General features: G+C 49.3%; 1 protein-coding gene across 1 annotated transcript in view; it reads right to left on the bottom strand.

Moving 5' to 3' along the window:
- The window catches only part of CLPB (ClpB homolog, mitochondrial AAA ATPase chaperonin), a 73,541-nt gene extending 57,254 nt beyond the window's left edge, over positions 1-16,287 (bottom strand). Inside the window, exons 1-3 of the mRNA XM_005429718.3 lie at positions 16,092-16,287; positions 15,213-15,264; positions 1,421-1,507 (exon numbers count right to left, since the gene is read on the bottom strand). Coding sequence (XP_005429775.1) covers positions 1,421-1,507; positions 15,213-15,264; positions 16,092-16,266 — 314 coding nt within the window. The 5' untranslated portion in view covers positions 16,267-16,287. The remainder of the gene's footprint in view (positions 1-1,420; positions 1,508-15,212; positions 15,265-16,091) is intronic.
- Positions 16,288-16,293: the final 6 nt, after the last annotated feature.

Raw genomic sequence — 16,293 nt, 5'->3', positions numbered from 1 at the left:
AAACAGGACTGAGGGCCAAAACCTTGTCTGGCACAATGCCAGAGCTGTTACATAAGGAATAAGCTTGCATTTATGTTTGTCTCCAGCAAGGATAGAATCAGAATCACAAAGGTGGGAAAAGACCTTTAAGATCAGCAAGTCCAGTAGTATTTAATTACTCTTCTGCTATCTGAAGAAAAGTTATACTGAGCTTCAGGTATTCAAGATCTTCTTAATTTTCACTTTAAGTTGGTATTCATCTAAAATGTGGGAAAAATAAACAGAATTTGCCCAACACATCCAAGCCCTTTTTCTTTTGGCCAGGTACACAACAAAGACAGACGTGGTGATGACTCTGCCCTCTCAGAAGGGACCAGCCCGAAGTCCACACATTTTTTGTCAAGATGTTTTCATTAGCATTTCCACTTGATTTTAGGCCTGATTTTAGGTAATTATTGTCCCATGAACAGCCTTTCTCCCTGTCTCCCCTTAGCCTTTGCAACTCGGGAAGTCCTGTTCTGCTTCACCAGTCACTTGGAATGGTCAACAGTCGTCACACTCTGCTGCTGACCATTGTCCACTGGGAAAGGTGGGAGGCTCCCAAGCCCATCCCTTCATGGACAGGCAAATAACAGAGCCTGTTGCTGCTCGGACATCAAAGTTAAACAAACATTCGCAAGCCCCCACCTCTGGGCCTGTTTTAAGGAGCTCCCTGAGGAGGTCACGACTTTCAGCTTGTCATAGCACACATCAAAGTTTGCACCACACACGAACTCAGCGCATGGATTGGGATAGTGTCACCCGAGAGCGGATATGCAGCCTTTGTGTACTGCTTTAATCCTGTGTTTTCCCAAGTAATTAAGCTTTTTTGCTTATGAACTTGTGACTAAGTAAAGCATCCCTGAGAGGTTGTAACATCAAAGCTCATTCTCCCGTCTGTCCCACATTTTCCAAAATTGGATTTCTTTTTCTCTTTTTTTCCTTAAATAAAAAAACCTAATTGAATTTAGTTGTAGACTGAATATATTTAGGAGTGTCTTTAAAAGGTTACAAGAAGCCAGAGTGATCATCATGGGAACTGTGGAGCAAGGGCACAGCATTCAGCCCCGGTGACACCATCACCAGTGAGAAGATATGGGACAGGAGTGATTTTGGCTGGTGGGATACCCACCACAACAACATCCCACAGGTATGGGCTCATCCATGGCCAAAACCTGAGAGCTGGTGTGGAATGGCACCATCAGTTCAGCTGTCACATCTGTGGGACAGAGGAGCAGCCTGCCCTGATCTGTCACACCCCATACTGGGCATAAGGAGAGTGACAAGCTCCCTTTGGTTAAGCTTCACAACACATCCCAAACTTTATGAGGATCCTCTACAGAGCTCAGTGTGACTTTAGGAAAAGGTTGAAGAGAGTAATCATGATGTGAGATGCACATACCTGGAGTGCCTGCTGATGGCTGCCACCATGAGAGCCGTCCAGCCAAGCTTGTGCCTTGCATTCACATCTGTGCCTTCTTCCAACAACCTGGAAAGGGGAGAGATATGGTCAGAAAACAGATATGAAGAGAGCACCTCAGGCATTCTGGAGCTAATGAGGGAAAGCAGAATGTTTTACTGTGCAGGCACCTGCTCCAGCACGGTCCAGAAGACCCAACATGAAGTTGATTCAATAGTTCTCAAAGGTGACCAAACTTAAACAAACATTCAGGTGATGGCAATCCCACTCCTTTCAAAGGGTGCAATGCCAACATCTTGCTTTCTGTATTGTTTGTAAATTTATTTATTCTGTTCAGTCTAATTTCTGAAGAACCAATCAGTAGCAAAACTGATAAACCCAAATTCCAATGACATTTGAATCCTTTGGCTGCAAAGCACCCATTAGGCTTCAGAAGCAGCTCAGTGGAACTCCAAAGTCCATGCCACCTGCAGATACTTCACAGTTTTCTCATACAACATAAGAACAAATAAGACAACCTCCAAATATATTAGAAACGAAACTCTCCTTATGTCTCCAAAATTTTCTCAGCTTTTGCAAGATAATGGCAAGGGACAGGTTTTTGCAGCAGGTACTTTAGCTCAACCTAAAACATGTGCTGAACCCAGACAGTATGAAATGATAGTTCTCTCTGCATACCACAAGGAAGAAAGGAAGTTCAGAATTGAGACACAAATTTTACAGTGCTCAAATTAAATGAGACAAACTCTAAACCCTGCATGTTCAAGTCATAGAATCATAGAATGATTCACAGAAGGGTTTGTGCTAGAAGGGACCTTGAAGGCCATCTTGTTCCATCACTTCTGCCTTAAGCATGGACACCTTCCACTAGACCAGTTTGCTCAAAGATCTGTCCAACCTGGCCTTGGACACTTCCAGGGAGGGGGCTGCCACAGCTCCTCTGGGCAACCTGTGCCAGGGCCTCACCACCCTCTCAAGGAAGAACTTTGCCATATCTAATCTAGATCTCCCCTCTGTCAGTTTGAAGCCATTTCCCCTTGTCCTGCCACTTTCTGCCTGTGTAAAAGGTCCCTCTACACAACCAGATCCATGATTATGAACCCATTTTTCTTGCAGGAGCAAGGTGCTGCCAGTACCAAGACAGGGAAGGCATGGGTCAGGCTTTAGAAAGGAGGGTGGACCACACAAGAGTCAGCAGTTCTCTGCCCCTTCGTTTATTCCTCTCCCTTTTCACATATTAAGGCTTTTCCAACCTCCTTTCTGGATGAGGCTGTCCCTGCACTGTGCATCCTCCACACGGGTATAACAGGGAAGAGCTGTCATTGAACTCCCTGCTGGGAGAGACACAAGTGAACACAGCAGCCATGTTCCACCTGTGCAAGCACCACACTTGCAAGTTTTAAAATTCTGCCCAGAATCCCAGGCAAGGAAGTCAAGGTCAGGTGTGGGTGTGAGTGCTTGCACGCACTGAACAAGTCAGATCACTTCTTTAAGGACCTAGAAAGGTACACATCTGAACTCAGACAGCCTTTCCAAATTCCTCACCCTTGAGCTGCTCTGGTGGCAATGCTCTCACTGGTTAAGAGTGCTGGGATGGAATGAGTGAAAAGGAGGTAAATGAACCATATTCCTCTTCCTACAGTTGGAAAAAAATAAAGGAAAGTAGGAATGCTGGTCCAGGGAACACTCACAGATATACCCAGGGTGTCTTGCCAACCTCCCTCCACCTCACTGCAACCTTCACAGCAGTTTCACTAGAAACTTATCCCGAGGAACAAATACACTCATATACAGAGAGACACCTGGTATGTTCAAACTGAATAAGAGAAGGCTCCAGGGAGAACTTAGAGCCTCTGCCAGTGCCTAAAGGGGCTCCAAAAGACCTGGAGAGGACTTCGGACAAGGGCCTGGAGTGACAGGACAAGAGGAAATGGCTTCCCATTGACACAGGGCAGGGTTAGATGGGATATCAGGAAGAAATTCTTGGATGTGAGGGTGGTGAGGCCCTGAGACAGGTTGCCCAAAGAAGCTGTGGCTGTCTTATCCCTGGGAGTGTCCAATACCAGGCTGGACAGGGCTTCTGGCACCCTGGTCTAGTGGAAGGCCCATGGCAGAAGGGTTGGAACTAGATAGTCTTGAAGCTCCCTCCCAACCAAACCCCTCAGTGCTACAATATATGGTATGATAATTCTAAAGTTATTTCCAACTAGCAATGCCTGAACTTTGGCTGGTATCTCGAACACAGCTGAACGCAGTTCAGTCCACTGACTGGACAAACCAGCCAGATAAACATCATATGAATAAAAAGCCTGTTTCCTCTCCAGTTGAACTACCTGCCTTATTTGACAGAGACTGGGCCTTGAGAGCCAACAGGCAGATGGCTTCAGGCAAGCTCTACACAGAAGCACATTGGTGAACTCTTCTGACTGGAGCAGTGGTATGATACACAGGGAATGGGTCTGGGGGGACAATTTGACCACCCTTTTTTTGACAGAAGGAGTGGCCAGTGCTAGTGCTGTGGTTCTGGAAGCTCTGAACTGTTCATTACACATTTGGACAGAAACCTAATAGCTGAAATACTAGAATCATAACTGGCAGCCTCCATTTGTAGCTCCCAGCTGTGATTCAGAAGGCTGTGACCACTGTAAATTACCATAGCACCAACCATAGAAGCTTTATGCTCTCTTTACCAGGGTAACAATTTAAAGTTCAATAGTAATGAACTATCTGGCAGTCAACAACAGGACCCTGGTCCAAAGAAGTCTGATACTTGTAGAACAAATTTTCACACAGAATCCACTCCAGATCCAATTTTTATTTCGTTTTTCTCTGTGGTTTAATACCTGAACAACCATCCAGCAGCATGATGGAGAGCAGGGATGATTCACCTACAGCCTTATGGGGGTTTGGATCTACACAGCCCTGGATATGGCCAACACTGGTCAAGCTGCAGCCCCTGCATTATCCAGGGGCCCAGTAAACTCATCTGGGGAGTTGCACAAGAGCGGCCTTGGCCCTCTGCAGGGTATGGCACAGAATTATGGAATCATTTGGGCTGGAAAAGCCCCTCTGAGACCATTGAGTCCAACCATTCCCCCAGCACTGCCAAGCTCACCACTAACCCATGTCCCCAAGTGCTGCATCCACACATCTATTAAATTCCTCCAGCGATGGAGATTGCACTGCTGCCCCTGGCAGCCTGTGCCAGGGCTGGACAGCCCTTTCTATGAAGAATTTGTGAAATATCCTTATGCTTTCTCCTTCTGCCAGCACCACATCCCTGCAAGTGAATGCCAAGAGTGTGCTGCCAGTTCTGCTGCCTGAAGAGCACTCTCAGAGCACAGAATGCTGAAAGCAGAAATAACCCTGTGCAGCCACACAGCTTTCCATCCTGGTGAGGCAGGGTGTGCCCAGACACACAGGGGAGAGCAGATTGCTATCTGCACAGATCAGCTCCCTTTGCAGCTCCGCTTACAGAGGTGTTTGCACTCACAACAGAGATAAGGTAGCCTGACTCAGACCCACGGCCGCTGCTGGTCACACCATCACCTGCTCCAGCTGGAAGGACACTGCCTGCAGCAGAAATCCACACCACAGCTCCATCTGTGCCGCCATGTGTGCCGTGTCCTCTGCGCAGGCACAGGGAGCAGCTCCCTGTGCTGGAAAACTGCTCGCTCGCTGTCACTGCAGGAACAAACTCCACACCCAGCTCCCCCAGACCCCAAGGAGCCAATCCCACCAGCACCAGAGCTCAGGATGCAATGCCAGAGATCTTACTGTCTCCTCTGACTCACCCTAACTGCTTCCAACAATCCTTTCCCAGATATTGTGATGCCAAATCCCCTTCCATTTGTCTCAGAGAGGTGTGGATCAACATGTCCAAGTAATTTCTGAATTTCATTGTATTTACTTTACATTTGAAAATAATTTGAAAGCAGTAACATTCACATCACCCCCTTCCTATAGTGTGTCACTGTGACAGCCTAATAGCCACAGAAAATCCAGGAAATAAAAGCATCTTGATGACAAGGGAGAGGGAGCCTGAAAAAAGAACCCAGAAGGGGCACAGTAACCCCAACACCAAACTGCAGGTAAGAAGGCATCAGCTATGCCAGGATGGAGGCACACAAATCCCTTCAGGCTGGGAACTTCTGCCTGGCAATAAAAGCCTTAAAGCCCAACACCAACCACTGATTAACATCCTCAGTAGAGTTTAATTGATGTAATTTTGCAAAGTATCAGGCCCATTTACACCTGACCATGGTGTTTATATGATTTTACATTAAAGGGGCAGAGAGACCATCCTGGTCACCTTCTGCCAGCCACTGGGTTGCTCTGCTGCAAAGAATCAGTCTTAATTTTGCCTGTCATGAGTTTTAACATTTCATTGGAGGGTTTGGACTGGAAATGACCTTGAAGATCATCCAGTTCCAATCTCACTGTCACAGCCAGGGACACCTTCCCCTAGACCAGTTTGCTCTAAGCCCCATTCAACCTGTCCTTGAACACTTCCAGGGACAGGGTAGCCATGTGAATGGATACTTCTTCCCAATATACAATCTAACCCTGCATTATGTCAGTGTGAAGTCAACCCCCTTCTCCTGTTACATTTGTTTTCTCATAAATGGGACCTGCAGTGTAACTCTTCAGTATCTCCCTTTGAGACAAAGGACAGGACATCAGCCCTTATTTCAAGTAAAAAGATAATGTTTTAAACTAAAAGATGAGAGATTTACATTAGACATTGGGAAGAAGTTCTTCCCTGTGAAGTTGGTGAGGCCCTGGCACAGGTTGCCCAGAAAAGCTGTGGTTGCCCCATCCCTGGAAGTGTCCAAGGCCAGGCTGGATGGGGCTTTGAGCAACCTGGTTTAGTGGAAGGTGTCCTTGTCCATGGCAAAGGGGTTGGGACTAGATGATCTTTAAGGTCTCTTCCAACCAAAGCCATTCTATCATCCTGTGATTTTAGAATTCTCAAGGCACTCTGGAGCCACTGAAAAATACCTATGAGTACTGAAAGGCTTTTTTCTTTACAGACACACTCGAAGGACACACTGAATAATGAATTATCTTCATTCTTAAAAAAAATAATGAAAAAGATCCTAGTCTGGCAGTCAAACCTGTTTAATCATCGTGCATCCAACAGGAAGGATGCTGGAGCCTCTCCTGTGGGATTAGGTTACAGGCTTGGAGCAAAGGTATTAGGATCAGTCAAGTAGTTTTCCGTTCAGGAATCTAGATCATCATAAGCATCTGGAATGCCACATCACTGAGCCCAGTGAGGGAATTACTTGCATCATACCATCTACCATAATATGCATTGACATTTCATTTAGGAGCTGGATTGCTTTTTTTTTTTTTTTTTTTGGTTAAATCATTGCAAGATGCTCAGCAACTTAACAGATTTTCAGACAACTGAACTTTATGTTCAGGGTCTTCAGGCCCACCATTTATTTTTTGTCCGCCTGATTTAATGATATGACAATCGATAAAGCCAAGACCACTGCTCAGATCCCAGACAGCCAAATGTATTTACCAGCAGGAGTATTTTATTTTAATTAAATAAAATCCTCTGATCAATGTTTAGGATGTTTATCCACATTTTAACCAAGTAAGATCCAGGACACTCCTCTCCTAAGGAGTTTCTCACACGGATACAGCTCTATTAGCGCCATTTCCAGTGTTTCTCAAATGACAAACTGTTCTTTGACTGCAGTGATGCCACCAAGATGTCCCTTCCCCTGGCAGGAGTTGGACTGGATGACCTTTAAATGTCTCTTCCAACATAAACTCTTCTGGGATTCTGTGATTCAAGACCTGGTCAGGGGAAGAACCCCAAACCAGAGCTGGTGCTGTTTCTGATTGGGGAAGTACTCATATTTAAGGGATTTCAGTAAAACTTTTTTTTTTTCTAATGGTTTTAGGGCAGAAAGCTGACAGATGGCAGGGTTAGACTGAATATTAGGGAGAATATTTTCCCTATGAGGGTGGTAAGGCCCTGGCACAGGCTGCCCAGGGAAGCCATGCCTGCCTCATCCCCGTAAATGTTCAAGGACAAGCTGGATGGGGCTTGAAGCAACCTGGTCGGGTGGAAAGTGTCCCTGCCCATGGCAGAGGGTTGGAACTGGGTGAGCTTTAAGGTTGTTTCCAGCCCACTCTGCGATTCCTTGACTCTCTGAACATCACTGTCTGCTCTGGAATTTGCTGAAGGAATCTGGGCAGAGCAGCACCTACTGCTTTGTGCATATGCCCTATTTTACCCCAAGCCAGCAGTTCCCAAAGCTTTAGCACTTTGATCCCCGCAGAAGAGATAAAGAGCGCACATCGGCAGCGATGAGCCTTCTCCCCCCACTGCCCCCGGACAGATGTGCCTTCTATTCACCCGTCACTGGGGTTCTGGGTGACTGACTCGGTGACACTGCTGAGCCCAGAGGGCATGTTTGAGTTTGTGCTCAGTGCTGGGAGCATGCCCAGCACTCCATCCTGACAGGTGGAGGAAGAGGAAGCTGGAAACTTGAACTTTTGCAACAACAATAGCTTCTGTTTCTGTCAGCCTCTTAGACATTTCCCCCAGCCCTGTCCCAATATGTCACTGTTTAACTGCAGAGTGTGGGACACCCTCAGATGTGCTCACCCTCTTGGGAACTGCTCTCTGCTTTGCAGAAGAAGGGGGAAAGAAAAACATCCCAACTGAACAATATCTTGGAACATGAAAGCACAATCCCTGCTAGATTTTCTGGCCAGGGAAAGGATCTGCTTGGAGAGGAGAACACAGCGAGCTGCTTGACACCCTTTGATGCAGCTGCTGTATTCTTGGAGAGAGCTCATTGCTGTCTCTCACCCCTCACCACCTTTGCAGGGCAGAAACACACCATGGTGCTCCCTGAAAACATATGGAGCAGCACATCGTGGGGAAGGGGAGGGGAAGGGGAAGGGGAACGGGAAGGAAGAGAGGAACAGCATTTCCCTGCAGCTCGTAAGGCAGGAAAGCTGCTCCCAGGACAGGGGGGATTCTGGAGGAATCCTGGTAAGCCTAGCTCTGACAGCACAAACAGGCCATGAAGAGAGGCCAGTGGCCAAGGAGAAACTCCTGGAAAGAAATTTTCAAAATCAAGGGGAAGCTCTTATAAATCCAAGTTTCAGGAGGTAAAGCCAACTCCAAGAGGAGAGCAGGTCTGGAGGCACAGAGGGTGGGCAAAACCACCATGGGTGAAGCACATGGAGTGGGAAAAGTCAAAGAGGTACAACCCAAGCATGAAAAGGCTAACACAGACATGTGAGTAGCTGCAGCTGCCCTGTGCCTGTAAGTGTTCAATACCAGGTTGGACAGGGCTTGAAGCTACTTGGATTAGTGGAACGTGTCCCTGCCCATGGCAGGGGGCTGGAACTGGATGAGCTTCAAAGTGCCCTCCAACCCAAATCCTTCTGTGATTTCACAGCTGGCATCACCAGGTTTGGAAGAGAATGTGAAACCCTACATGGAGTAGCCCCAATCCGGTCAACCCAACAACAGCTGAGCTGTGTGCCAGAAAAATACCCTACCAGCCTGCAACCTGCTCTGGCAGAGTCAGCAGTGTAAGTGGGAAATGAGCCATCACTTTTGCAGAGGAATTTGAGCATAATACACTAACTTCTGACAATCCATTCCTCCTGGAGGTGGCATGTGTTACCTGCTCGACTTACTCTGTGCAGGTCTGAACTCAAGTGTCAGACTCTCCCACATCCACCAACATTCACAGCTGATGTGCTGTGTAAGCAAGCACAAAGCAAGCACTCGGCGTGTTTTTAACCTGCTACCTCACATCTTCCAAGGTGTCCCTTAACTCCTGAGCTGTGAGGAAAGTGGAATTATTGCTCCCCTGGTTGTACAGGCCACATCCATGCTGGTGGACTGCTTCTCCTCCAAACCCAGAGCTGCTCAGGAGGCTTTCCTGCACTCAGCCCTGCTGATAAACATCTCCACTAACTGGAATTAACCTTCTGATGGTTCCCAGGCATATTCCAGACATACAGAAGCTCCCATGCATCCAGGTGTGTTGGTGTCTGCTTCCAGAGAGAGGGATCTGGGATTTATGGGCTTTAAAGCTATTTTGGAAAGAAGCATGAAATCTCCTGTAGGCCTGGCACTGACTGCAGAGACACTGCTCTGTACTCAGTGTACAAATTCAAACAATCCTGGGAGACCAAAATACACCAAGAAACAGATCAAAAAGGGCAGTTTTCCAGCTATCTAGAACAGGAAAGCACAGCACACATACATCTCCCCCAATACTTCATTGCCAACATGAAGAAATCTGGGCTGTTGTATGTGCTCTGAATTCCTGCAGCCACAGGCCAATTCAAACTCAATAATCAGTAACAAAACTTTCACTGAAACACAGTCCTGGAAAATTTGGGGAGATTTGAAGATTAAAGGGGACATTTACATGATAAACATTTTTTAATCCTAAAAACCCTAGGTGTCTGTAACTCAGATACACACAGACAAATGCAGGCTCAACATCATATATAAGCATGGAGCAACAGAAATAAACATAATTATAAATCATCTCCCAATCCTGCCTCCAACCTGCTCCCACTACCCCTGCTGAAGATGTGTCACATCTGCTCAGGACTGAGATAAGGTACATGATGGCTAGTGACCAGGAGCCAATGACAGGACTCTTCTGCTCACCCTACAAAGCATTCAGGCATCCCTTGAGCCTCAGTCACGACACTCACAATTATTCTGTGAGAGAAGATGCTTCAACAGGTACAACATGGCTCCCATAAAGGCCCACCTCCTCCACACAGTGCCTTTCAACGATCTGATGTTCCAGGTAAGCAAAGCCTGAAACACTGCAGAGGGATTTTTTACCCAGTCTCTAAATTCCTGTAACGAACACTTGAGCCAGGAAGCAAACAAAAGACTGGGGGACTGTACCCCCAGTTCATCCCCCCAAACTGGAGAGAACTGAAAGGGTTACAGCTGGGAGAGACCCTAAATCTCATCTTGTTTCTACTCCCTCCCATGGACAGGAACACCTTCCACTGCCCTGTCCAACCTGGCCTTGAACACTTCCAGAGACAGGGATGGGGGAAATTGCTCAATGAGCTGTGCTGCTTACAAACAAGGGAGAAGAGACAAGCACAGTCTGGAGGAGGCAGAACTGCCATAAGTCAGAGCCAAGATGAGTGGTACTGCTTGAAAATTGAGAGATCACTGTTTGGGGCAATCAAGCCTGACTTAGCTGTTTCTGCATCTCCTCCAACTAAAAAATCAGCTTGGAGAGAGCAGACCCAGCTGAAGCAACTGACATGGAGCTTCCTGCCCCACTGCCACATCTGTCTGGATCCCTGTGAGAGCAGGAGAGCACCTGGTCAGCTCCAGATCTCATTACCAGACAGATATGAGTGGCTGCCTGCTGTTGGGAATGAGGCTGATAACAGCCATCTGACACATGCTCTGTGTCTCCATGAGTCACAGCTGCACAGGGCTGAGGAAAACACTGCTCCATCATGCTTATCTGGTGAGAAAACTGCTGAAAGCCTGTGCTCTTGGGGTGGCTTACTAAGAAACAAAGCTAGAACACAAAGAATCAATATTAATACTGAATACCAACACAAGTGGGAGTGAGGTGGGCACTTTTTATGCCTTTGCTTCTTGCTTTCCCTCCAAATGCACAGAACAACTGAGGCTGAGGGAAATTAAACTATCTACATCAATTAGGTATTATTTTTTGTGCTGGCTAACAGCATGAAGGCCTTGGAGGGAAGAGCTGGTTTGCCACATGCTCCAAAGGGGATGCTTTTAGAAGTTAGCATGTTCTTTCAGCTCAGTGAAGAATTCAGCCTGGTTCTCTCCATTCAGCAAGTGGTTAGAGATGAGAAAACTTGGCTGGAAGCTCAGAGGAGCCAGAGATGATAGAGGCAAGCCTACAGCAGAGGGGCTGGATTCAGCCTGTGGATATGCATTCTTCCCACAGCAATACAAACGTGTACTCCAGTGAGGTCTGTCTGCTATGCCTGAAAGGCCTGGTCCTTTTCAGAGTGAAAAATCACTGCTTGGAATAATCACAGAATCATGGAATGGTTTGGGTTGGGAGAAACCTGAAAGTTCAGCTAGTTCTGACCCCCTTTGCCATGGGCAGGGACACTTCCACTTGACCAGGTTGCTCCAAGACCCATCCAACCTGGCCTTGATCACTTCCAGGGATGGAGCAGCCACAGTTTCTCTGGCTAGCCTGTGCCAGGGACTCACAACCCTCACAGAGAAGAATTTATTCCCAATATCTCATCTAACTCTGCCCTCCGTCAGTCTGAAGCCATCCTCCCTTGCCTGTCACTCCATGCCCTTGGAGTCCCTCTTCAGCAGTCATGGAGCCCCTTTAGGCACTGGCAGGGGCTTCCAGCTCTCTCAGGAGCCTTAAACACCCCAGTTCTCCCAGCGGGTCTCCAGAACAGAGGGGCTCCAACCTTTGGAGCATCTCCATGGCCTCCTCTGGGCTCACTCCAGCAGCTCCACAGCCTTTTCATGATGAGGGCCCCAGAGCTAGAATCGGTACTTTAGGTGGGATCTCGTGGTCTTCTTGGTACCTCCCACCCTCTCTCACACAGTCATTTTCCACATTTTATACTAAGACTGTATTTCCTAGTAACTGTATTCTGATGTTTTCATGTGCAGAGGGCCATGACCAGCTGTCAGCTGAAGGCACTTGGAAAAGATCAGCATCCCACTTCAAACAAGCTTGAAGCTGGATAAGAAACACCACCCCAGGGGACAGTGCAGGCAGGGGACAGCAGTGAGGCAGGAGGACAGGTAATGTTCCATGGATGGCTGCCCAGCTGGATTGTCACACTCCCGCCCCATCAAAGCTCAGTCTGGACTTCACCCCTTGCAGCTGGAGAGAGCACTGAAGGCAAGACTGTTTGTGTTTCCTCTGTCAGCTCTGCAGTAGGTCTGGCAATCTTGGGCTGTGGAAGTTTTTTGTAAAGAGAATCATGGAATCAGAGAGTGGCTGGGGTGGGAAGCACCTTCTGGAGATCACTGTGTCCAACCTTCTCCTTGAGCAGGTTCACCCAGAGCAGGCTGCAAAGGATTGTGTCCAAGTGGGGTTTGAATATCCCCGAGGAAGAAGATTCCACAGGCTCTCTGGGCAGGCTGTTCCAGTGCTCTGTCACACTCACAGCCCAAAGTTCTTTCTCATATTGAGATGGAACTTCCTGTGCATCAGTTTCTCCTGATGCCTCTTGTCCCATTGCTGGGCCCTATGGAGCAGAACCTGGTCAATTCCCTAACAACCTCTCTGCAGACACTGACAGACAAAGATGAGTTTGCCTCTCAAGTTGTCTCTTCTTGAGGCTGAACAGCTTCATCTCCCTCAGCCTTTCCTTATAAGAGGGATGCTCCAATCCCTTCATCATGTTTGAGGCTGAAACTGCCTGCAGCAGGGCGAGTCAGTCATTTTCACCATTCATGCTTCTCACACAAGCAAAAAGCATGTGCCAAGCAGAGTTAGGCACCAAGCTTCAAAGAGTGGGAGGCTGCCAGCCCCACAGGGAACAGGATGGGAAGGAAGGCCCTGGAGAGCCTCTGCAGAGGGATCTGGACAGGCTGGCTTGATGGGTTGAGGCCACTCTATGAGGTTCAACAAGGTCAGGTGCTGGGTCCTGTACATGGGTCACCACAACCCTGTGCAGATATACAAGCTGAGAGTGGCTGAAAGTGCACAGCAGGAAAGGCCCTGGGGGTGCTGGTTGACAGTGGTTGAACATAAGCCAGGTGTGGCAAGAATGTAAATAGTACCCTAACTTGTATCAGCTACAGTGTGGCCAGCAAGCCCAAGGCAGATCCTTGTTCCCTTGCACTGGGCAAGGTACCTCAAATCCTGTGTGCAGTGTGAGGCTCCTCATGAGCAGAAAGACTTTGAGGTGCTGGAGTGGGTCCAGAGAAGGACAGTGAAGCTGCTCAAGGATCTGGACCAAAGGGGTGGATGAGGAGTGGCTGAGGGAGGTGGGGGAACAGCCTGAAGAAAAGGAGGCTCAGAGGGACCTTCTCATTCTGTACAGCTCTCTGAGAGTGTAGCCAGGTGGGGGTCAGGCTATTCTCAGAGGTAACAAATGACTGTATTGGAGGAAACAGCCTCAAGTTGCGCTATGGGAGGTTTAGGTGGGATGTTTGGGAAAATTTCCTCATGGAAAAGGTCATCAAGCCCTGGCACAGGCTGCTCAGGGCAGTGGTGGAGTTCCCACCCCTGGAGAGATTTAACAAACATGTGGATGTGGCACTTGGGGCCACAGCTTAGTGGTGGGCTTGGCAGTGCTGGGGGAATGGTTGGAGGCAATGATCTCAGAGGGCTTTTCCAACCCAAACAATTCTGTGATTCTGTGACAGAGCACAGAAACAAAGGGAGAAGCTGTAGACGTGCAGCCTAGCAGGATGGCGTACAGCCACCAGCCCTGCGCTGACCAGCAGGAGCACAGAGCATCCCTCTTGCTGATCTGCCTGACCAGGCTCACAAATCACCCAGACATCCCTAAACAGCAGCTTCCTGCAATTACAAGCAGCAGAACACATGTGCCAATTAGCTGCACACCAATATCCTCTTTGGCCCTTGATCTAGGCCAGATCTCAGCCCTGGGGTGCAGCAGAGCCAGGTGCTTCCTCCACGATCCTGGAAACTGGATGGAACATCCCCTGGCTGCAGGCCAAGAGGGCTCTCCTCTCCCTGTCCTCTTGTGCACCCATCCTTCTCTTCCCTTTGCTTCTACACAGGGATGGCAGCTCCTACCTCCCCAGGTGCCTGTGCTAGGTGGGAGATCTCAGCCAGAGACAGGAACACATGTGTGGTGTACACAGAGTAGCAATGTCTCTTCCCATCCTACACAAGCTGCCAGGCTGCCAAAAGGTCTGAATTCTCTACTGGCTGAGGGCAGCACTTGGGAAACCTCTGGCATTATGAGACAGACCAGGTAGGAGTGCCAGGATCTGTTCAAGAAGCAGCTCCAAGGTTCTCACACTTCTCTTCCCACTTTAGGGGAGACTTGTTTTCCTCCCACAGCCCCAGAGCTTGCCCCCAGCACTGGGTGGAGCCGTCACTGGAGCATGTCTCAGTGGCATGGCGCTGCTGCTCACACACCATCCTGAGAACCTTTGAGTCCCTCCCTGGAGGTTTGGCTGCAGAAAGAACGTGCCTCCTGGGGACTAGTCACATGCTGAGCCTGTGACAAACTGGCCCTTTGCTACCACCTCAGGGAATGTAACACTACCTGAAAGGTGCCATGGTACCACCCCAATGAGGCAGGCACACCCAACTGGGACAAAAAGCCTGCTGCCATGGGACAGGAGCTCTGGAGATGCTCCACTCCCTAACAGCTGTATCTCTGGTCACCCAACCACTCACTTCCCTGGCCTCCTTGGCTGGGTGGAGCTCTCTCCTCTGCTCCTTGTGGGACAAAAGGCTCCTGGAGAACTGCTGGCTCAGGCTGAGGAACCCACAAGGGCTGTTTGTTCAGAGACAGACCCCAACAGATGAGCTTCACAGGGGAACACCCACATCTGCACAGGATGGCCTCATACTGTCCTCTCTCAGCACAAGGATCTGCAATCCACCTCCTACCCAACAGGTAAGGATGTTCCCCATCTCTCCTCATCCACTCTGGATCTGAGAGAGTGAGGGGAGCATCCCATGGGAGCTGGGAGCAGCCAGCCCCTTCCTCCCTCCCCTGTGCGCTGACGGGGTTTTCCTGCCCTCCCAGCCCTTGGCACACTGCTCTCAAGTCTCAGAACCCTGCTCACCTCTTGACTTCTGAAACGTTGTTAATCCTTGCAGCTTCCAGAAGAGCATCCTCTGAAATGCAGAAAGAAGGGAGGAGGGAGTTAGTGTGGAGAACACACATGGACATCCTAACCTGGAATGGGCAGGGGCTGCTGCTGCTCAGAGCTCTCACTGACCACCCCAGCGAGCAAGAACCCATTCCTGTGAGCAGGTTATCTAAAACCCTCGCTGCCTTGGTGACTGACTGCAGCCCCCATCACACACCCTGAGAACAGCAGCAGCCATCCCAGGGCAGTGGGCACTGTCACCCCAAGGTGTCAGCCTCAGCTAGAGATTTCCAGACACCACAGAAGTGCTCCTACCACAGAGTCAGAATGACACCCCCTGGCTAGAGAAGGGAAGAGCAGCACCCAGCTCTGGGAGATGGGATAAGTGATGGGCTGGGTTGGGAGGAACCTAAAAGCTTATCTCGTTCCACCTCTCTGCCATGAGAAAGGACTCTTTCTACTAGGCCATGCTGCTCCCAGCCTTGTCCATGAACACTTCCAGCCACAGCTTCTCTGGGCAACCTGTGCCAGGGCCTCACCAAACCTCACAGGCAAGAATTTCTTCCCAATACTCCATCATCTAAGCCTGACCTCAGGGTTAGAAGAAGCCAGTCAGTAGGAAACCATTCCCCCTTATCCTGTCCCTCCAGACCCATGTCCAAAGTCTCTCTCTAGCTCTCTTGGAGCCCCTTTATGCACTGATGCGTTAAGGATAACCCTTCCCAGGTTACAGCCAGCAGGCAGGTTCCATCCCCAAGGAGGGACCCCACATCCCCTCCCAAAGGGCAGGGGACACTCTGTGCTGCATCCCACGCCTCCTGCCCTGGGGCAGGCCCCAGCAGCGATAGTCACCCTTGGACAGGCGGTCCCGCAGGTAGCAGTAAGCCAGCGCAGCGATGAGGGCAGGCAGCCCTGCTCCCGGGGAGCAGCTCCCAGCTCCACTCTGATGCCCGCCGGGGTCTCCCACATGACAGCAGCGCTGCTCTGCACCCGAGGGCCGTGGCGTCGGCTCTCTGAGGGAGGCCATACGGCTGGACGATGTTGCTGGCACAAG

This window comes from Geospiza fortis, unplaced genomic scaffold, assembly GCF_000277835.1.
Source record: "Geospiza fortis unplaced genomic scaffold, GeoFor_1.0 scaffold283, whole genome shotgun sequence".
In the NCBI taxonomy this organism is placed as follows: Eukaryota; Metazoa; Chordata; class Aves; order Passeriformes; family Thraupidae; genus Geospiza; species Geospiza fortis.
Note: the sequence above shows the minus strand (reverse complement) of the source record. Positions and strands in the feature narration are given on the sequence as shown.